Below are 23,728 nucleotides of genomic sequence, written 5' to 3'. Positions count from 1 at the left end.
AACCATAACACATCATCATAGTCAGATTCAGCTAACAGAGCACAAGTTGCTTGAGTCCCTACTGTTCTAAGCAGCTCACTTTTCACTCTTCTCCTGCACTTGAGTACACGTTACAATAAAATCTAATTCTGATTCAATACTGTATGTTCACTTCCTGGACTGCTGTGCAGCTCAGAATGCACGGCACAGAAACAGGGCCTGGCCACTGAGCTTGAAAGAGGTTTTCTAAAAGCAAGAAAACACAAAACATTTATTTTGATCTGCATTATATCCCACCCCCCACACTCCCCAAATCTGAGTGGTCGCCACATGATTTATCTGATCATTTATCTGAAATACTAACACTTGTTTTTCTCTCCACGAATGCTGCCTGGCTTCCTGTGGTTCCTGCGCTTTCTGTTTATGCTACAGAATTTACGACTTGTTCTCCCACTAATCGCGATTGGGGTAGATACAAATCCAAACCTCTATCAATCCTGCAAGAGCAGGATTGACAAATTGTCGTAATCTGGGGAACTGCCAGATTCTGATAAATAAGTAGCGCAATAATTAGCATTGCTATACAAGTCTGTGCATTACACACACTTCAGTGAAATGGGCTCACATAACTCATTGTACATTCCTAGTCTGGTCTTATCATAGTCTTTGCGGCCACCTTTCGTGGCAATCATCAGACATTGTATACTACAAAGTAATAAAGAGCACCACACTACAGAGGAAGATCCACAAACCACTCACTTAAAAACAGTCTGAAAGGACAGGAAAATACTCAGACACACACACATCGAAACACACAGACATACACATACATAGCGATACAGACAGATACACACACATTCACTTAAACACACACACACACAAACATATAGAAACACAGACAGGCTGACAGATTCAAACACAAAAAAAAGCAGAGACACATACTCGTCAACACACATGTCTGTCTCACTAAGTTTCATCTTGTACTCATCAGAACTGAAACAAAAGAAAGCCAACTTTCAAAAGATAACAACAATTTATACAGCACCAGAACAAAATGTGCAAGCAATTATACTCTCCAGATTGCTGTTTCCTTTCCTGTCCCAATGAGTGCGAGATGAAAAGCTTTGACTCCACGTAAGGTTTAAGATCTATTCTCCACCTTTCCCAATCTGTGTTGTTTGAACCTCAGGTTATTTTGAAGAATGCACTCACATGACTGAAGTGAGAGATGGTTCTTCAATTGCAAATCTAAAAATCCTGAAGAATCATTCAGAAATATTTAGCCGAAACTGTGAGGATGAGGAAATTGTGAGAGTAGGGAGGGGCAGAGAAAGAAGGAAAAGAAATCTTCTGACCCTATCCCTGACATGCTAATTCCAGCTCCAAGGAATACCCTATTCCAAAAGGAAACCATGAGCTGGGATTTACCGGTCTTCCCGATTTCGATCCATGTTGTAGAAATGCTTCCTCAGCCACCTGCATTAAAAGAAAACAGAATTCAATCAGCCAGGGTCTTCTTCATAAGTTCCCGCTCCTGCTTTGAGCAACAAAATTTTCTCCAAAGAGCAATAAATTTACCCAAAATGTTACAAATTGCTCTGTGCAAACACACCCACATTTCTAGGTAAAAACAATGACTGCAGATGCTGGAAACCAGATTCTGGATTAGTGGTGCTGGAAGAGCACAGCAGTTCAGGCAGCATCCGAGGAGTAGTAAAATCGACGTTTCGGGCAAAAGCCCTTCATCAGGAATATATTCCTGATGAAGGGCTTTTGCCCAAAACGTTGATTTTACTGCTCCTCGGATGCTCCCTGAACTGCTGTGCTCTTCCAGCACCACTAATCCAGACACCCACATTTCTGTAAACTGTGAATTGTGCAATGCAACATATAACGGTGATGACTTTCAGAGTGGCTCCAGACTGCTCCTTTGTTTTGTTAATCATATTCTATTCTGTTCAATCGATAGAATGCTATATTCTGCAAATCAGAAGTCACACTTGTATGATATTATCGAAAGTAGAATGGAGAACACCTTATAAACTTGCTTCTCTCATTTAAGAAACACAAAACTGAATAGAAAAGATCAAAAGAATCGCATATTCGACAACAGTGGCAGAGATGTAGGTCATTAGCATGACATATCGAATCACAGAACAGTCCAACAGCCCATCAACTGAGAGTTAACTCTACTGATAGGCAATCCATTTAGATACAGCCTTATATTCTTTTCTGAAATCTGATAAATTTCATATGGTTCTCCGTCTCTCTTCAGAAGGCCACTATTGAATTTATCTCCAACACTCCGTTGAATGGAGCAATCCAAATTATAACCACATGTTGTATAAAATGATTACTATCTTTACATCGCCGTTTTGAGCCTTCAACTGTTGGGAACAATTCTGATCTAAACACTTATTGGCTTTAAACGCTTCAACTAAATCTCTTCGCCATCTCCAATCTTAGCAGAACAGCACACCAGTTTCTCCATTAAACTGCAATCTCTTATCTCTGGATTAGCTTCAGTAAATCTGTGCCCTCTCAACAAACCTTCAAATCCATCCCCAAGTGTGGAGCCTAGAATTGGACTCCATAACTTTAGCTGGGGCCTAAGTAGCGGTGGGGTATTACTCTGTCCAGGAGGAGCAGGCTTGGAGAGCTGGGGAGGACATTGGCTGAGAAGTTGGGGGAATACAGCTGGGAAAGGGGGAAACATTGCCATAGCTCCTTGATGTATTCCCACAACTGGAGAAATTTTCTGATGCATGCCTGGAAAACAGATTGCTTCTCTGCTCCATGAAGCAGGACAGGCACCCTATGTTAAGACCCAATCAGGAGCAATATGACAGTAGCGAGGGACCCTAACAGAGTTACCCCATCATGTACAAAGGCTGCCAGCTCCATCAAGCAGCCCTTTCCACAGCAATCTGAGGGGCTCTCCAAGCCAGGGCTGCATTAGGTACAAAGAGGTGGCCATCGTTCAGAAAGACTGTGGACATCAATCGTTTCCGTTGAAGGGGCTTCCTTCTGCTTCGAGGGGCCCACTAATCTGGCCCCTTCAAAATGTCTGACATGATTTATGGATCAGGTTGGATCTGTTCTCTCCCATCCGCTCGCTGTCCCATGCCCCTTGACCTGTCTCCATGGTAACCATCTCTCCCAGGGTGTTTATTGATGCCAGCATTGAGAGGACATTCACTAACCTTCCTAAGAAAACAAGCCATTTGTGGAGACAACCGGGAGGCTGATTTTGGAAATATAACTCGGAAGTCTCCCTCCTGACAGGCTAAATAGGCTGGAACTATTTTCCATGGAGGGTGATCTTACAGAAGTTTATAAAATAATGAGGGGCATGGATAGTGCAAATAGACAAGGTCTTTTTCCCAAGGTATGGAAGTCTAAACCTACGGGGCATAGGTTTAAGGTGAGAGGGGAAAGATATATAAGGGACCTAAGTGGTAACATATTCACACCACAGATGGTGGTGCGTGTATGGAATAAGCTGCCAAAGTAAGTGGTGGGGGCTAGTACAATTACAACATTTAAAATGCATCTGGATGGGTATATGAATAGGAAGGGTTTAGAGGGATGTGGACTTAAACCTACTCCCTCTAGTTCTGGACTCTCCCACCCCAGGTATGAGACCTTGTCTATTTACCCTATCCATGTCCCTTTTCATCTGCTGTGTGTCTGCCCATTCCACTCACTTGTCCATGAGTTCTTGTCGACCATTACTATCTCCTTCACAAATTGATCATTACCCACAGTCCTTGGGGTAGAGAAATCATTAAAGTCTTAACTATCTATTGTCTTTAGAAAATTAAAGCTTTGGATCAATTAAGTAGCCCCAAGGAAAGGCCCTGCAACCGGATCACATCGTCCCTAATTCCCTTCCATTAATCAGATTAATAGCGCTGTCCACCCACATAGAGGAGCAGGGATAAACGATGACACAAGACAAACTTTTATGAGATTGCATATCCTTTGCATTAAGCATTAATTTTCTGGAGACAATAGTCGGTAAGGCCTTATTAAGTGAATTTAGGTGTCGCTCTCTCGGCAGTGGTGAACGATCAGTTTGAGAGTCTGTTCTGGTGACTGAAAAAATGCTTGGACCCACAGTAATGGGGGAGTCGCTGGTGCCAACCTCCAAGCAGTGCCTGGAAAACACTGCCTCTCTGCCTCTCTGTCTCTCTGGCTTTGCACAGCAAGAGGTTAAAAAAAACCCCATAAAACTGGGCAGTCAGATCCAGCCAAAACGCAAAGAAAGTCAGATCCTTAACACAAAAAAACCTGCAAGGGCTGAGAAGAAAAATCCATCAGAGTCATTAGGGATTGCATTGTCTTTGTCAAGCCAGACAACTCACTTGGGAGAAAGTGAGGACTGCAGATGCTGGAGATCAGAGTCGAGAGTGTGGTGCTGGAAAAGCACAGCAGGTCAGGCAGTAGGCGACCGACATTTTTGGCAAGAGCCCTTCATCAGGTAAAGGTATTACTTTGTATTGTCGTTCAAGATCAAACTGCACAGTTTGAACAAAGAGATTACACTTTCACCTGGATGTTCGCCTGCATTCATGTTCCTTATTGCATTCCAAACAAACACTGATTTTGCAGCACAGAAACGGGAGGCACGTTAGGTCATGAAAACCAATATAAAAATGCAAGCTTTAAACTTTTGCACTAACCCAAGTCTCAGTAAGCAATTCATCACTAAAGCAGCATTGTCAACACCCCTTGATTGACAACATTTCCTGGATTCTCACTGACCGCAGCCAGCCAGGAGATTTGCAACAAAGGCAGTCACTGCAGACCTGTTCAGGTCGGGATTCTGTGTTCTGCGCACCAAGTGAGGGGACAGGTGAATTCATGGAATCATCTTGCTGCCTGCAACCCCGCTCCCCCCAACTTCCATCCTGTCTGCCAATCACAAGGCAGCCAGCCCCAATTGGTTACTTCAATGACATCTTGAGGACTGCTTGTGCAATCAGGAGCTTTGTTGCTGGGGTTGGCAGCCATTCAGAGGCCAGCAGCCTCAGGAGAACATCACAGGAGTAAAGTAGGAACTGTACTGACTCAACTCAAGAGGAGAGTGTCACAGAGAGGGGCAGAGGCAAAGGCCTGGGGAGGATGGGGTTGGTGGTAGGGAGGCAGCTCTCAGTAGCCCCATTGCTAGTCCTGACTGCCCACAGACGAGGGCAAATAGAGGCCACACCTAACCCAGCAGGTAGGCCAGCAAACTTCACTTTCCTCATCTTCCAAGAAAGCTCAAAATCGAGACGCGAGAGCCTGAAATCCTTAAGCAGCCTAAATTGGACAGTTAAAGGATTTATTCTTGAAGGGGCCCAGATCACTCACCAGCTTTCTTGCCCGTGACCTTTCGGAAGGAGGGCAGGTAGATCTCTGTAGCCAAACCGCTCAAATCTTTGCCCTTCCTGCTGAAGCAACTCCACAGAAGCCAGTATCCCATCACCAAGTCACCCTTCACTTCCACGTGGGGAGTCCTTGATATTGATCTAGCTCTCTCAGAGCCAGCTGTCAGGGTGAACAGAACCTCTTACAGAACCTGTTCTTATCTGTCAGCCAGGATTCCCAGATTGGACCAGAGTAACAGCCCCAATCAAGGAATTCATATTCTCTGAGGTCTACCTGGCTGACCTTGCCACAATCACTAAACCCGTCAAATTCTTCTCCTAAAACAATAAAATGAAAAAAAATGTTTTCAGAACTAAAACAAAAGTTGCTGGAAAAGCTCTGCAGGTCTGGCAGCATCTGCAAAGAGAAATCAAAGGCAACATTTCAGGTCTGGTGACACTTCCTCAGAACCGATGGTAGTTAGGAAAATGTTGATGTTTCCAGACCTGTTGAGTTTGTTCAGTACTTTCTGCTTTTGTTCTATGTAGAAGCAAATTGGTCCCTTAGTTCCACCTCTGCCTTTTCTCCAGCCTCTCATTCAGGTGCTGCACATGGACTCACTTTAAGAATCACAAGTATTAGGAATGCTAGTGGACAAATACTTCATTCCCATTTTCTGCACCAACTTTGGCACAGTGATGAGGCAGAGAACAGCTTAGTGTCACTCACTGTCACTGTTCAATTAATTGTTTTGGTCAGGTAATGGTCAGTAAATGGGGATCCACTTGGGCCCTACAAATAGAAGCAGACTGAAACAGTTGTTGGGTGAGAGGGTGAATGTTTTTAACAACTGAATGACTGCTTATTGGCTTCAGTCCCACCCTTCACCACCTCCCTTTCACAAATGAAACATTTACTTGTGAATTAACATCTGCCAGGAGCTGGGATGAAATTCACAAATTTAATTCACCTCACATGCATTTTTATGCATTGTGATGGGGGTTTTGGGGGGGGGTTGATCACAATAGGTGACTATCAGCAGTCACGCTGTCAAAAAACTAAGACTTGGAGATGCCAGTGTTGGACTGGGGTGGACAAAGTTAAAAATCACACAATACCAGGTTATAGTCCAACAGGTTTATTTGGAAGCACTAACTTTTGGAGCACTGCTCCTTCATTAGGTGGTTGTGACGGAGATGAGGGAGACAACTACCTGGTGGAGTGGCACTCTGAAAGCTAGTGCTTCCAAATAAACCTACTGGACTATAGTATAAACTTTTGGAGCACTGCTCCTTCATTAGGTGGTTGTGACGGAGATGAGGGAGACAACTACCTGGTGGAGTGGCACTCTGAAAGCTAGTGCTTCCAAATAAACCTACTGGACTATAACCTGGTATTGTGTGATTTTTAACTTTGTCCACCCCAGTCCAACACTGGCATCTCCAAGTCTTAGTTTTTTGACAGCGTGACTGCTGATAGTCACCTATTGTGATCAACCCCCCCCCCCCCCCCCGCCAAAACCCCCATCACAATGCATAAAAATGCATGTGAGGTGAATTAAATTTGTGAATTTCATCCCAGCTCCTGGCAGATGTTAATTCACAAGTGAATGTTTCATTTGTGAAAGGGAGGTGGTGAAGGGTGGGACTGAAGCCAATAAGCAGTCATTCAGTTGTTAAAAACATTCCTGATGAAGGGCTTATGCTCGAAACGTCGAATTCTCTATTCCTGAGATGCTGCCTGGCCTGCTGTGCTTTGACCAGCAACACATTTGCAGTTGAGTAAAAAAATTACAATGTCACCTTTGTAGATATGCTCTCTTGCAATCCTTAGAAGATGCCAACAAAATCACACAAATGTTGCTCATGCAGAGTAACTTGATTTCCTTCTGTTTCATTGTGAGTGGTTCAAGTTAGCATTGATGGCATGACAGGAAGTCTGTACAAGCTTATACTGGCTGCCGCAGATCTCCCAGGAAGTGAACACAAGCCTGTGCAGATTAGTGAGTCGTTACTTCAAAGCCAGGGAAATGTGTCCAAACTTGTACAAACCACCATGTCTACACTGAATTCACCCATTACGGATACTCTGCTAATTATTCCAATACTCTGGTGGGTCCAAATGCTTTTATATCAAAAACCTGACTGAGGAAATAACTTTCTGATTAAGGAAACCAAACTGTAAGTAAAATATTACCATATTACTTGAAATAAAGTTCTCAAGAAGAACCATATTGGGACTCAAAACATTAACTCTGTTTCTCTCTCCACAGGTGCTGCCAGACCTGATGAGTTCCTCCAGCATTTCTGTTTCAGATTTCCAGCATCTACAGTGTTCTGCTGCTGTATTATTTGAATGTGACTTGCAGGCTTAAACGATGCATGAACTTGGCTTGTATTCCCTTGAAGATTGAGGTGCTTAAACTATTAGAACAATTCAGCAGGAAGCTTCTTCAGAAAATTTCTTCTGAAGGAGAAATGAAGAACACAGAGTCTTCTATGTTAAACTGGATTCCATCTTTGATCCCCTCAACTATGTTCACCTCAGCCAGAATTGCTTCAGGGAACATTAAATCTCACCTCAACAACCTTTGGGATGGAAATGGTCAAAGATCAATAAAATTTCCTGTTTCAAATCACCTTCTAGTGACTGTTGCTGCAGAGTCCATTGAAAATGATCAGAACAGAGACTTACTGTGTTTTTTTTGTTGTTGAATGACATTAAGGGCTTGAATACCAAAAGGCATGATGGCATAATAATTGTGATTGGACTTGTCATCCAGGACAAGATTAAGATCCAGAGACAAGATTAAGTCTCATCACAGCAACTAGGGAACTTGGATACAATTAATTAAATAAATTATCATAGAATCCCTACAGTGTGGGAACAGGCCTTCAGTCCAGCAAGTCCACACCGACCCTCTGAAGAGAGATCCACCCAGTCCCAGTCCCCTACCCTATTACTCTACATTTCCCCTGACTAATGCACCTAACCTACGCATCCTTGAACACTATGGGCAATTTAGCATGGCCAATTCAACTAACCTGCACATCTTTGGATTGTGGGAGGAAACCGGAACACCCAGAGGAAACCCACGCAGACAGTCGCCTGAGGCTGATACTGAACCCAGGTCTCTGGTGCTGTGAAGCAGCAGTGCTGGGGAGAATGTGCAAACTCCATTAATACTCCAAACTAATATTAGGAATGGGGAGAATACAAGTATCGGTTTGACTTTCAAAACCCATCTGGTTCACGTTTATCCTCCAGGGAAGGATCATCTGCTATCTCTATCCAGTCTGGTCTAAAAACAACAGGTTGACTCTTAACTGTTGCAGGGTGGTGGGTGGCACAGTGGGTAGGCACTGCTGCCTCACTGTGCCAGGGACCCGTGTTCAATTCCCGTCTCGGCCGACTGACTGTGTGGAGTTTGCACATTCTCCCCGTGTCTGCATGGGTTTCCTTTGGGTGCTCTGATATCCTCCCACAATCCAAAGATGTACAGGTCAGGTGAATGCCATCTAAACTGCCCATAATGTTAGGTGCATTAGTCAGGAGTAATCTGATCTCTGAATATGCTTGATTGTTAATTGATCTCGGAAATCATAATATCCCTATAATGTGGAAGCAGGCCATTTGGTCCATCGAGTCAACACCAATCCTCTGATGGACATCCCTTCCAGACCAATCCCTGTAATCCTGCACATCCCATGGCTAATCCATGGCTAGCCTGCACGTCCCTGGATATTGTGGGAAATTTAGTGTGGTCAATCCACCTAACCCGCACATCTTTGGATTGTGGGAGGAAACTGGAGCACCCAGAGGAATCCCACACAGACAGTCGCCTGAGGCTGGAACTGAACATTGTGCTGCCCCTGCATGTCACTCAGTTCTACTCAAGAACAATGCTGCTGGAAAGGGAGCTTCAGGATTGGGACACAATGAAGAAGAAGGAACAGTGAAGTGGTTCTCAGTCAGGATAGTGTGTGGCTTGAAGAGTGGTGCTCCCACACAATCTGCTGCCTTTGTCCTAGGAGATGGTAGAGTTCCTGGATTTGGAAGAATTTGCTGAAAGAACCTTGGTGAATTGTTGCAGTGCATCTACTAGATGGTACACACTGCTGCCACTACGTTGATGGAGGAGTGAATATTTATGTTGGTGGTAAGGATGCCAATCAAGCAGGCTGCTTTTTTATGGATGGTGCTGAACTTGAGTGTGGTTGGATCTGAATCCAGGCAAATGGGGAGCTTTCCATCATACTCCTGTGTTGTGCTTTGTGGATAATGGTGGTCAAAGATCAGATATATTATTGTTGTATGGTCAGGTACGTCCAAGGGAACCTATTGTTTACTCCTGACCCTATTTCTTATACATGTCTTTGCATTGTATCCCATTATAAGAAACGTAATTCTGAAAAACAAAAGTAACAATCCAAGATTTCCATGCCAAATAAATGGAATGAGAACCCCCGTATCCGTGGATTCACTTTTCGTGGTTTCAGTTATCCGCGGGTTACCGCGGCCCGAAAATATTATATTGAATCTTCCAGAAGTACTTCTAAGGGGCTGGTGGGAGATACATTTCCCATTTAAGTGATAGAGTATGCTACTATCCACGGTTTCGAGCATGTGCAGTAAGTCTTGGAATGTATCACTCGCGGATACGGGGGACACGTACATTAATCACTGCAAAATAATGACCCTGTTATCGTGTGATTGAAATTTGGCTACCAATCAGTTCATTATAATTTGAGGATATTTTTATAACAAAAAGCTCTGAATTCTTTATATTTTGTAGTAACAGCAATACAGCTGCAAAATGAAAATGTAAAATAAATTGAATTTTCAGATTGGTTGAATTGATTTTGAATCAAATAGTGACCACTTATTTTCAAAGACTTTTACATTCAAACTGTAAGGCATACAAGTTGTGCAATGTTAAGATAGATTCAGAGGGTAAGTCATCTCAGCCCCTCCTACAGAGCAGCTTGCAAGTATCCAGGAATCAGCTACATGTAACTGACTGATATATGGTGAAGTGAAGGATTGAAATGGGTCTGGGAGCCGTTTCTAAACACTTAACCATCTTAACAAAGTGATATTCTGGAACATACATTTACTGAAAGCACAGAGGAAACAAAAGGAAATTGGATACAGAGTTGAAAAAGATAAATGTGCACATTTACAGGGAAAGACGAGGAGAGTGGAAATAATTGAGCAGCTCTTTCGAACAGCTGTCATAATGGACTGAATGGCCTCCTTCTGTGGCTTACGATTCTATACTTATGGTACCAAACCAGGGAGAATCCAGCTGCTGTAAACATGCAATGCTTTTGATTATCTCCATCAACCTGATACAGAGACAATAGCACACTCCAGGCATCCCGTGCCAACACATAGCCTGTGTGATTGATCCAAATGGACAGCCTGTTTTTTTTTACCTTTCTATCTGAAGTGGTGTTGGCGATTTCATAGTGTCTGTGAGAAGCCAGTTCAGCCCCGTTATCCACATGTTCATCTCTTCTTCGGAAGTAGCTGTGAAGAGCGTGACAGGAGGAGAGCGTGAGAAGGAGAACAGTAGTATTCTCGAAAACTGGCTGAGCATAGAAGGTTAATGTGTCCCACTAGTCCAACATCTGCACGCAATCAAGCAATTTGACTGAACATAAGTCAGTGAATCACTCATTCATATCGACTCTGCAATTGCCAGATTGCTTGGCTAGCTGACTGGAACAGAATTGTCCTTTCCAGCAGTTTAGACCTGCACTAATAAACATTGACATGTTGTTCACTCGTTTAAAATACTCAGGAGCCAGTTCCTGGCACTGTGAGAATATTGCATTAGTCTTCCAGAAAGGTCATTAACTTTATAATATACTGTACTCAAGAAGCTGGTACGTATCAATGGCAAGTTCCCAGGCTCTGCTGTCCCAAGGTGATTAGACAAGAGAGAACATTTGTTTACAAGTATGCTCTGTTCACCTAATTCTCTCTTGATGTCTACCATCTCTATGGACCTTGGCCATCAATTGGTAACCATAGAGAATGTCAGATAAAGACCAGGCCATGTACTGATCGCGGTGTGACAGTGTGTCACAAGATGAGCTGAAGAGGATGAGAAAAATCATCATAAAACGAAGAACGCAAATATGAAGAGCTTGGAGCTAAAACTATTGCAGTGCATGTAGTGCTACTGTGAACTGGAAGAAGACCAATCCTGGATCGAATCCAAGCATACAAAGGAACTTTGCAAATCTTCTAGAATTTACCTGCGAGACTGAGGGTCTTTAGCCGGAATTCCATTCCATAGAGAATGACGAAACAGTGAGCTAAATCGGACCGGGATATATCAGACCTGGCTGCGTCATCCTGGTATCGTTCAAAATCCCGGGAATTTCTTCCTGAACGAATCTCTTTGATTTCCCGAATATCAACTGGAAGAGAAGAAAAGGATTAATTAAATCAAGGGCATTGATTGTTCTTTTCAGAGGACATCCATACATTCCTGGTTTATGCACTAAAAGATTCAAAGCACAGTTGGCAGGCTGTTTGAGAGTGACTAGGTTTAAGAAGTGATACAGTTGTTCATTTGGGTAAAGTTTTTCAGGGCACTGGGGTGGAAAATACATCAATAAAGCTGAAAATTAAACAGGATTAATGCCTTGTGGCAATATTGATAAGGAATAGTATTTAAGTCTACAGATGGAGGATGAGAAGAAGAAATGATGTACAGTAACAATAACACCTTTCATCGATATAGTGCCTTTCATATAGTAGACATCATAGAAATCCTATAGTAGAGATAGAGGCCATTCAGGCTATTAAGTCCCATTCCCCAACCTAAAACCCCATATGGGTAACCCACCTAGTCTACACACCATGAGCAATTTAGTGTGGCCAATCCACCTCACCTGTACATTTTTGGACTGTGGGAGGAAACAGAGTATCCGGAATGAACCCATGTAGACATGGGGAGAATGTCAAAACTCCACACAGCTTGAGGCTGCAATTGCATCTGGGTCCCTGGCATTGTGAGGCAGCAGTGTTAACTACTGAGGCACCACACCACTGCTAATGTCTCAAGACTCTCCAAACTCATGCTATAAAGAAAAATTAACCTCTCCTGTGAGACTGTCACAAGACACCATGGCTGCAGTCCCCAGTACAACTCTCAGATCTACGGAGTGCATACTTGGTGGAATATGGTGGGCAACTGGTTTAGCCATTCACTGCCCAGATCTGGGCTAAGCCTCTTAAAACATCAGTTGGCCCTGATCTCAGCTAAAAAACAAAAGCTCTTTATCCTAGGATTGCCGTGGAATGGAAAGTGAACGTCCAGCTTCTTTTATCAATTGTAAACTATCTTTTTGAATACTCTTTCTCTTTTATCCTTGTGCCCAAAACATGTGAGGACTTCTTTGTCACTGAAGAGTTGCCTCTGCCAAATCCTTCCTTGCACTATCCCATCTGACTAAACATCTACCAATATACACCCCCCCACCCCCATACAAAACCTATACCTTTGTATAGATAGGAACTCTCCTTGTGCAGTCTGTGAGCTCATCTTGTCCACCTCTTCCGCCAAAACCTGAACATTGTATTCCAGCTTGATGGGACAGCTCTCGCTGCTTCCATTCTTACATTGCTAATCGGAGCCAGAAAGTCATTTGTCGTGACTTTGCTTCCTAATCCTTTACCATTACAGCTAGTGTCTCCTTGGCTCCATCCTGTTTCTCAGATACATGCTGCCATTTTGTAAAAGCACCTGAAAGTACAGTGCTAGTTTTCACATTTACCTGTCGACACCCTGCTGTCCCACGTCTCCTGACTCTCTCATAGCTGCTACATTATTAGACCGCTTCGCCAACATCCTGTATTGAATTCTCTCCATTTGGGAAAACCATTATGTTTGATCCCATCTTCCAAACTCTATTCCTTAAATGTTGACTCTATTCCTGGCAACAGTCTGCGATGAAGCCAGTCTGCTTCCAAACTTGGTGTCACGTTTGGTCCTGAGATGAATTTTTATGGACCAGGCCAGACCCCCTCTAAACATTTCAAGAAGGTAGCCCAGGCCGTAACACTGCTAGTTGTTTTAAGCAGGTGGAAAGAGGATATTCCAGGGAAAAATGCTGCGGGTCAAATCACTTAGTTTTAAACAAAACAGAGTTTATTTACAAGATTACCGAAAGAAACAAAAGACAACAGAATACAGAATAATTTAAATTCTCCAAAAACCCAACAGATTATCCCAATATAATGATGTTGCTCCCAATACTTGCAACAATCCCCATGAACACCCCTTGGTACTAAATGAAACACAGGATCTTACAAGAGAGAAGTCAGAGAGAGATCAGCATGGGTCTGCTTCTTTGGGTCCAGCAGCTTTTTTTTACGATACTACTGTGGTAAAACCAAACCAAACCAGAGAAAAGCTGAACTGTGAGAACTCGCCACTTGACGTTCATTGTGCAATTTTTTTAAAACTTAAAAGCCTGTAGCCTAAGGCAGCATCTGTTAGCTATAATCAAACTGACCCTAAAACCCTTCAACTTAGACTTTTCGGAGTCTATGTCTTTTACAACCTCTCTGAAAAAGGAGCAGCATCGTCACAACTGTAGGTTTATGCCAATACTAGGACCAGCTATTTCCACGTCAATAACCATCTTCATTGCTGTCTTGGTTCATCAGCTGCTGAAACTCTCATCAATGCCTTCGTTGCCTCCAGACTTCACTAGCCTTAACCACACCTGGCTGTACTCTCACATTCAACCCTCCCTAAACTTAAGGTCATCTAAAACTTTACTGTCCATATCTTAACTCCTGCATCATGTCTGTGTTCATTAAAGGGCATTTACTCTTACACACGTTACACTCTACTCAAGAGTAAAATCTTGCTTTCAAATTCCTCAGACTTGTTTCCAAATCCCTCTTGTTGCTTTGTCCCTCCATATCTCTGTAATCTCTTTCAGCCCATAACCCCGTGATGTATCTGTGTTCCTGTCATCCTGCCCTCTTGACCATCTCCATCACCACCAGTGACTCTGCCTCCAGTCCCTCAAAGCCCCAAGCTCTGGAACTCACTTCAGCCCTCCACTCCATTTCCGGCTTTAAGTCACTTTTTACAACATAAAAACTAATATTGCTTACTCGTAGCTTTTTGCCACATTATTCTTTAAAATGGTCCTGTGAAGAGCTTTGGGACATTTCATTACCTTAAAGGTTTTATATAAGCTGCTGTTGTATTTTGGAAAGAAGGAAGGTAAAACGGAGAAAAAGAGAAAAGAAAGGATTCTTTTTCTATGGCAGTTTTTGCAACTCCCAAAGTACACGACAGACCATGAAGCACTTTTGCATGTCACTGTTGTAATGAGGAAATGCAGCAGCCAGTTTGTGCACAGCAAGATCCCACAAACTACAATGTTGAAGCTATCAGCTTGTTTTGATGCAGGCTGGTGGTTAGTACAATAAGGAGAATACTTCCACTCTTCTTTAAATAGTGCCACCTTATAGCTCCATCAAAGATAGCAGATGGTTAACATTGCACCAGACGAATGGTGTCTCTGACTGTGCGGCAGCCCTCAGCATTGTACTGGAAGGGCTCACATTTCTGGAGAGAGAGCTGAGCCTACAACTTCCTGACTAAGAGACTACCTATACTGAGTCACTGCTTACAACGTTTCCTTGAACAGAATATCATTCCATTTATGTGGAAAACTGGATCTAACCCTTCCTCCAGACTGTTCTAATCACTTCGAGGAAATCTCCGAAACACAAAGAAAACCAAAGTTGCGTTATTGTAAGACATGGTGAGAGCCGGCTTAAAAATGTCATTCAACATCTCAAGGTTTGATTTATTTCCCAATGCACTCTCCTTAACACACCAACATTTGTATAAAATCAGCTTGCATAGTATCTTCGCAAAAAATCTCATACACCACTTATTTCTTCTTTGTAATCTCATTCCTTCGTTATTGTCAGAGGGAGACTGATTGGAGATTGCACAAACAGGGTGACTGATCAAGTTAAGTTAGCCAACATGCAGCTACGGGATCAGACTGTTCAGGTCGGGAAAAGCAAAATTGCAGTCTTTCAGGTTAATGGCTGAACTTTCAAAACCCACTAACCTTGTCCTTTTTTGGAATGGTTGGTAAAGTTGAGGAAAAAATTAGTGAAGAAGGAATATTTCAATTCTACCAAGTGTTAGTTGAGGGGATGTAGGAATTAAGGTGCGATTGAATAATCTTTCTCATCTATGGTTATGTTGAATTCATCCAATTTCTAGTCTGTACTACTGTGTCCAGGCATTGAATTTCATTTAAATCCAGTCCTGTGTTATGTGCATGCCAATCCATTTCCTCATCCCTCTCCTCCTTGCTTTCTGTTACCAAGTTGTTTCAGGATTTTGCTTCTAATCAAATACAACTACATTGTAATGATATGGGTGGCATGGTGTCTCAGTGGTTATCACTGCTATCTCACAGCACCAGCAACCCGGGTTTGATTCCAGCCACAGGTGGCTGTTTGTGTGGAGTTTGCACATTCTCCCCGTGTCTGCGTGGGGTTCCACAGGATGCTCTGATTTCCTCTCACAATAGTAAAAAGTGAGGTCTGCAGATGCTGGAGGTCAGAGCTGAAAATGTGTTGCTGGTTAAAGCACAGCAGGTTAGGCAGCACCTAATCTGCCTAACCTGCTGTGCTTTAACCAGCAACACATTTTCAGCTTTCCTCTCACAATCCAAAGATGTGCAGGTCAGGCAAATTGACCATGCTAAATTTCCCACAGTATTCAGGGATGTATAGATTAGGTGCATTAATCAGGGATAAATATAGGATTATAGGGTAGGGGAATGCGTCTGGGTGGGTTATCTTTCGGAGGGTCGGTGTGGACCTGTTGGACCTGTTTCCACATTGTAGGGATTCTATTATTTAAACTGATATGGTGTTTTTAATACAGCAAACATTCCCAGGAGCCTCATCTGACTAGAACTGACACTGAGTCAAGGAAAGAGACATGTGGACCACTGGCCAATGTTTTAAGGGCGGAAGGAGCTTGGAGTGGACTGGACAAAAGATTTAGGTAAGGAATTCTAAAGCTGAAGATGGCAGAACACAATGCCACCAGTGGTGGAGCCAAGTGCTGTATTACAGATTGTCCTGAAGGATAGAACTGGAGCCTAATCTTTACATGTTTCATAAACTTTTATTTACAAAGATACATATTAACAACATGCACCTCCTCACCAAATACCTGCCATTTCAGTCAGTTCCTATTTAGAATTATTTTTATTAATAACATACTCAGTGTTCATCACATCTGAGATGGGAATTTACCCCAGATTTATAGGAGCACAAGTGAATACCCAGTTCGTGCCAACCACCCACTTATAAGCAAACGTGGCTAATACACAACTAACACCAAACACATGGGGATTACATAAGAAGTCAGATTTGAAGGAATGCAGATTTCTTGGAGGACAACCTTTGACATGAGGGAAATTCCCTGCTCATAACAGAATTCATTAAAAATAAAAAGGAAATCTTTAGATCAGAGATTATTGTTTGCAAAACTACACTGGGAGATTAATTTGAACAAAAATTAACCCTACAAGACTGCCATTCCTTTTTATTCAAGTGGAATGATCAACAAATAAACAGTGTAAAGATATTAATGTCAACTATCAGGAAGATCTTATCCACAAGTTCACTTTGCAATACTACATGGGGAGCTCAAATCAATATCAGAAGCTGATAAATTAAATCACTTAAGGATCAGCATCTTGAGATATTGGTAACCACAGCTCGGTTTTATCAACTGTTATGTTGTGAAATTTTTAAAAATTCATTTATTTGCAGGATTGCCCATTCCAAATGTTCTTGAAAAGAGAGTTGCAAGTGCCTTCTTGTGTATGTACAACCACAGCACTATTGGGGAGCAAGTTCCAAGATTTTGACCCCGTGACAGTGTTATGAAGTTGAAGGGTGTGTACTGTACCTTTTGGAGAGAGTGAATGCAGACACCTGTCACGTGACTGACGAGCAATCTCAGAGTGTACTGGAAATTTGAAAATACATAACATTTGGCTGTGAAACAAATACCTGATTATTGGTTGCTAGGTTTTTACAACAGTTCAAACTTAACCAGTTTAAATTATGCCCCAGGATACTAAAACACAATTGAATTTGAATTTTACTGTTTTGACAACACTGGACCAATGAGATAACCCGATGTTTGGGGAATAAAAGAAACCGACATTTTGGAGAGTTAGCCAGAGAGAGTGACCGACTGCCATTGTCAGAATATCTGCTAGCAAAACACTCCCTATCAAAGTTACCCTTTTCACGTGAAATATCTTTGCAGCAAAAGACCGAAGACGACCCAGGGAGATCTTTGGCCAGAGGGAGACAGATACCAGAGATGATGGCCACTTGTAGGGTTTGAAAATTAAGTTGATGTAATTTTAATAGGGGCATTTATAGGAACATTATATTGTTACAGAGTTGGAGGCAGATAACAAACATTTAACAGAAAAGAGGCTTAGAGTTGTAAATAGTTGTTGTTTAATGTTCACTTCTAAGAGTTAAAGAAAAAAGTTTTTTCTTTAAATAGTGGAATTTGGGAGCTCTCTGTCACTCATACTTTAACAGGTGATGAGGCAAAGTGAGCTTTTCTAGGTGTTTGGTTTAATTATCAGAAAGTTTCACTGTCGTATCGTAACAACAGTGAAGGAATAGTGATTTATTTCCAGTTTGGATGGTTTCTGTCTTAGAGGTGAACTTGCTGCACTTACAATCTCGACTGCTCAGAAGTACAAGTCGGAAATGCTGTTGAAGGAGCCTTGATATGTTGTTGCTGTGCATCTTGTAGATACTCACACTGAAACCACAATGTGCTGGGAGTGAAGGGAGTGAATATGGTGTTGATATGGATGAGGTGCTAATTAAATGTGCTGCATTGTCCTGGATGGTGTCGAGCCTCTTGAGTGACATTGGAGCTGTACTCATCCAGGTGACTGGAGAGTGATCTTTCACACTCCTGAAATGTGCCCTGAGTTGACCCAAGAAGTTAAGGGTAGTTAGTTCAGCCCTGGGAGTGGAGTAACAGAATGACAGTTCAATAAATGCAATCAATAGTTTACCCAGAAAAATGGGTTGGCCATATTTTGTAAGACAAGGCACCAAGGATTATGGAACTAAGGTAGGTTGATGAAGGTAAAGTATGTATCAACCTATCATCTAAATGAAACATGAAACAGAGTTGAATGATCTATTTCTGTTCCATGTTCTTACATACCAGCATAATCTGAAATAAATGTATGTTGCACCTTTCATGACTGTAGGGTATTCCAAAGCACCTTACAATCATTGAAGTAGCATTGACATGTTGCCTCTGTAGTAATGTTGAAAATGCAACAGCCAATTTGTGAACAACAGTTTCCCATAAACAACAATTACCTAATGACTGGGTCATCTATTTTAATGATGTTGGTTAAGGGATAAAGATTCGTCAGGACGCCAGGGTGAAATGCCCTTTAATTTTCCTTTGAATCAGCACCATTGGGTCTTTAACAGTAAGCCAAGGGACAGACAGTGCTTTCGTTTAACATCCCAACTGGTAGACAGTCAGCCTGACAGTACAGAACTCTCAGTGCTGCATAGGAGTGTCAGCCTAGATTATAAACCCAAGCTCTTGAAGTGGGATTTAAAGTCACAACATTCTGACTCAGAGGCAAGGGTGCTACTGATTGGGCTGTGACAGAGATAGAAAAGTGTCAGTGTGTGTAAACAATGTTTGGATCAAAATGATGAAAAGGGTTTGGCATGGTTCGGACTGCACAGTGCAATTGCTCTTAAATGGGGAAGCACATAATATGAGCTGCACAAGGAAAGGCAAGAGCAAATTACTGCAGATGCTGGAATCTGCAAGGAAAAGTATCAGCTGAGTCTGACATATCACTCTAAACTGGACTGCGGTGGGTGGGGATATCCTCCGACGTTCAGCTGGCTTGTGTATTGACCAGGGAGACCCTGGCAGTAAGGGGATGCCTGATTCATAGGAGGAATGAATTAACATCCATTGCAATCGACAGCTCTGGCTGCCAGGGATCTGGTCTCAGCAGATGTCTGCGCCTACAACAGAGGCTGCTTTGTTCCTCTCCTGCTGGGGTCAGCTGACAACTCAAGCAGCTCTGAGAATTCGCCAGATTTCTCCCCAGAAACATGACCTCCTCCTGTAAGGCCTTCGCCTCTTTTGGCTGTGCGTGTCGGGACACACTGGAAAAAGTCCGAGAGGACACCGGGCACCCTGCAATTAGTAACATGACATCAAACGACAAGAGTGCACGGGGCACAAGTCTCAGATGACCACAGAAATGAATTAAAGGGAATGTGAAGTGAAAAAAAAGTCTTTATTTAGATCATGGTCAGAAAGCAGAATTCTCTGCCACAAAACCACAGACAAAGCACAGTTCAAATGTACATGTACAAAGAATATGTTTGCTGAAAAAAAAGGAAGATTAAAGGGAGGTGCACACGAAGCAGGAGAGGAGGCCTTGTCTAACAAATGACCAACAGTTCTTCAATGACAGCAAGGCTGTTGGAAGAAAACAAGGCATAAAGACTATCTGACAAAGTTCTTACAGACCCCACCACATAGAAGGGCTAGCCATGCTAGGGCAGTTCAGTTGCTGCATGGCCCTGCAGTAGGCAACTTTACCCTGGAGCTTCTTCTTCCTCAATGTTAGGAATGCTAGCCACTCCACCACAAAACTCCTCTCAGCGAGCCAAGAATCTGCGGCAGTGGTAGTCCAGCTCACCTCAAATGCAGAGAAAATAAAAGCACACGGAGATCTCCACTAGCTCGCTAGATATTTTCCTAACCAACCCCTTCAGAGATGTTACTACACATCCCCAGAGCAAGTGGGACTTGAAGGCTGACCTTCTAGTCCAAAGGTAGAGACGCTACCACTGCACTACACTTCCCATCAGCTCTCTGGATATTTTCTAATCAACCTGTTCAGACATCAGGCTTGACTTGAACCTAGTCATCTTGGCTCAGAGGTAGAGGCACTACTATCGTGCCATAACAGGGCCCCTGTCCCACAGGGCAAGATTTGAACCAGAGTTCCCAGAACCTTACCTGGGTCTCTAGATTAACACTGAAAATGTGTTGCTGGAAAAGCGCAGCACGTCAGTCAGCATCCAAGAAGCAGGAGAATCGACATTTCATGCATGAGCCCTTCTTCAGGAGGCTCCTGAAGAAGGGCTTATGCCCGAAACGTCGATTCTCCTGCTCCTTGCATGCTGTCTGACCTGCTGCGCCTTTCCAGCAACACATTTTCAGCTCTGATCTCCAGCATCTGCAGTCCTCACTGTCTCCTCTCTAGATTAACAGTCCAGCGATAAGACCATGTGATCGTTACTCCCCTCCCATTAGCACTCTGTACACTTGGCAACAATACGTATCAACTGTGGCTTACTAAGTAGCACACTGAGTCAGAAGGTCGTCGGTTCAAATCCCACTCTAGATCTTGAATGTGAAAACAAAATCACATCTGAGACTCCAGTGCTTGAGGGGAAGCTGTAGCAGAGGTGATCTCTTTTTGGATGAGATGAGAAACCGAGCTCCTACCTGTGCTTTCAGGTTGGCCTATGAAAACAATTCAGGCACCCAGCTGAAGAGCAGGGGAGGTTTCCCCAGTGTCTTCGTCGATATCGATCGCTTATTAAGCATCGCAAAATCAGATTGTTTTATCATTTATCACACTACTGTTTTTGTGAGCTTGCTATGCACAAATTTGCTACATTATTTCCAATGTTACAATGTCAGCTTGACTCCAAACTAGTCCTTCATTAGTAAGTTTTGGGATGTCTGGTGGTTGTGGAAGGAGCTATTGAAATGCATGATTTCTTTCAAATGAGGTGGTGGTGGTGACTGCAGACAGCTTTTAATCAGCAGAGAGATTTAATGAGAGATAAGGCTGCCCTCTGCTATTTATGTTTTGTGTTTCTAACATTTAGCTATTTATATTGCAGAGTGAGATGCTGACTAGATATAGCCAGGAATAAGAAAACCAAGTTTTAAAAGTTAGTGCTGAACTGTACATGAGTCAGCACATTTTAAGTGACCCATTTGTAGCAGAGGTTTGTGACAACAAATGGTGTCGTTTACTTGTTTTTAAGTGATGGTCTGTGGGAAGTCAGGATGGTGTAATGGTTGGCGATTGTATAAATGGTGCAGTGGTTGGCAATTGTATAAATGGTGCAAGTGCTTTCAATATATAACTGGAGGAGAAGGCATGATAAGTGTAAACTTGCAGAATCAGAGTGCAGAAAAAGGCCATTTGGCCCATCAAGTCAATGCTGGCTCTCTGAATGAGCAAACAGACTTAGTGCCATCCTCCTGCCTTTTCCTCTTAACCCTATCGTTGTTTCCACTCAAATCATCATTTACTGCTCTCTTGAATGCCTCGATTCATACTCCACTTCCAGGTAGCACATTGTAGATCTTAATTACTCACTGCATAAACACGTTTCTCTTCCATCACACCTGTTTCTTTTTCCAATTAATTTAAAACCATCTGTCTCATTCTTGATCCCTTCTGAAACTCCTTGAAGTGCAGCAATAACAAGGACAGAACATTCCCACCTCAGAAATTCATGCTGCTTTCCCAAAATATTATTAGGAACATCTGTAAACCTGGGCAATCTACAATGTGCAAGGCACGGAGGGCCATGGGTGGTAAACCAGAGGGGAAATGCAGGTTAAAGTTTCAGGCAGAAAATTTCAAGCTTCTCCCTGTGACGGTGAGGCTGTGTCATGGAATGCAGCAAGCATTTGTCTGCCTTACACCAGCACCTCACAATCTACTGAATACAGATACTTGCCAGACAAATTTGCAAAATAATCTCTGATTAAAGGCTGCCAGGCAGTTGTTCCGATTTCTTCAGGCTCCATACTCACATCAGGATCCAATTTACCAGAAGGGCATCACAGCCAGTCAGTGTCGCTGTCAACATCTATATAAGCCACCAGAACACAAAAACAGCCTCATTCATAGTTCCAATAAATTATACCAGGCTTGTCATAGAGGAGGTTTTCCAAAAGTTCTGGCAGGGAACTCCTCTCTTTAGAGAGAGTTCTAACTGATATATGAGACTCCCTGCACACTGCGCAAGCAAGTCAACTCCCAATGGAAATATTTCTCTGCTCTCTTGGGCCCAGAGACAAACAAAGTTGTTGCCAGCATACAAATTTAAAAAATACTTTGTAACCACAAATGACAGCATTATTCTTCTGTTTCAGTCCAAATCATTTGCAAAAATTCAGCTCCTTTAGTGCATAGGTGAACCAGCATCATCTATGGCACTGTAGGTAGCATTTGTGCTCCGAATTCAGAAGGTTAGAGGACTTGAGATCTTCCTTCACAGGGCTTGAATGCAATATCTAGGCTGACATTTTAGTATAAAGCTGATGGATGCTAAATGTCTTGATGTCACAAGGAATTAACGGCTACGGGGAGAATGCGGGTAAGTGGAGTTGAAATGCCCATCAGCCAGATTGAATGGCGGAGTGGACTCGATGGGCCGAATGGCCTTACTTCCACTCCTTTGTCCTATGGTCTTATGGAAGTAGCACTCTGAGTGAAGCTGTCTCATATAAATTTTAAATGAAGGTTCATCTACTCTACCAGGTAGACATAAGAGACCGTTGGTATTATTGTGAAGATGACAAGATGAATTCTCCTCAGCCTCCTGTGCATTATCTACCCTCTGACAAAAACCATTAGCCCCCAGGTATTTGTGGGAACTTGCTGTGTATAAATTGGCTGCTTTACTTCCTACATAACAAATGGTGACTGCCTTTCCAAAGTACTACTTTGCTTGCCTAGTGCTTTGATTTAAGAAAGGTGCTGTGTAAACACAGAATTGGTACAGTGCAGAAGGAAACCAGTCAATCCATTTTCTGCACCAGTTCTATTACCCAGTGCCAATCTCCTGCCTTTTCCCCATACCCTGCACACAATTTCTAACCAGATAAACATCCAATGATCTCCTGAATGTCTGAATTGAACCTGCCTCCACCATGTTTTCAGGTGGTGCATTCCATACCCTAACTACTCACGGAATGAAATTTTTTTAAAAAACCTTGCTTCATTCACACATCACTTTCAATCTATCCCCTCTTGCTCTTTTTTATGAGCGAGAACAGCTTCGCCTTATCTATTCCATCCAGGCCACACATAATTCTGAAAACCTCCATTAAATCTCCTCTTAGCCTTCTTCTCTCTGAGGAGCACAATCCCAGTTCCTTCAGTCGATCCTCAAAACTGAAGTTCCTCATTCTTGTCAACTGCTTCTGCACTCTCTCCAATGCATTCACATCTTTCTTATAATGTGG

General features: G+C 42.7%; 1 protein-coding gene across 1 annotated transcript in view; it reads right to left on the bottom strand.

Annotated features, from left to right (window-relative positions):
* plcg1 (phospholipase C, gamma 1) overlaps window positions 1-23,728 on the bottom strand; it is a 178,018-nt gene that overhangs the window by 111,231 nt on the left and 43,059 nt on the right. The window contains exons 2-4 of the mRNA XM_060836480.1: window positions 11,598-11,762; window positions 10,770-10,863; window positions 1,408-1,455 (exon numbers count right to left, since the gene is read on the bottom strand). Coding sequence (XP_060692463.1) covers window positions 1,408-1,455; window positions 10,770-10,863; window positions 11,598-11,762 — 307 coding nt within the window. The remainder of the gene's footprint in view (window positions 1-1,407; window positions 1,456-10,769; window positions 10,864-11,597; window positions 11,763-23,728) is intronic.

Source organism: Hemiscyllium ocellatum, chromosome 15, assembly GCF_020745735.1.
Source record: "Hemiscyllium ocellatum isolate sHemOce1 chromosome 15, sHemOce1.pat.X.cur, whole genome shotgun sequence".
In the NCBI taxonomy this organism is placed as follows: Eukaryota; Metazoa; Chordata; class Chondrichthyes; order Orectolobiformes; family Hemiscylliidae; genus Hemiscyllium; species Hemiscyllium ocellatum.
Note: the sequence above shows the minus strand (reverse complement) of the source record. Positions and strands in the feature narration are given on the sequence as shown.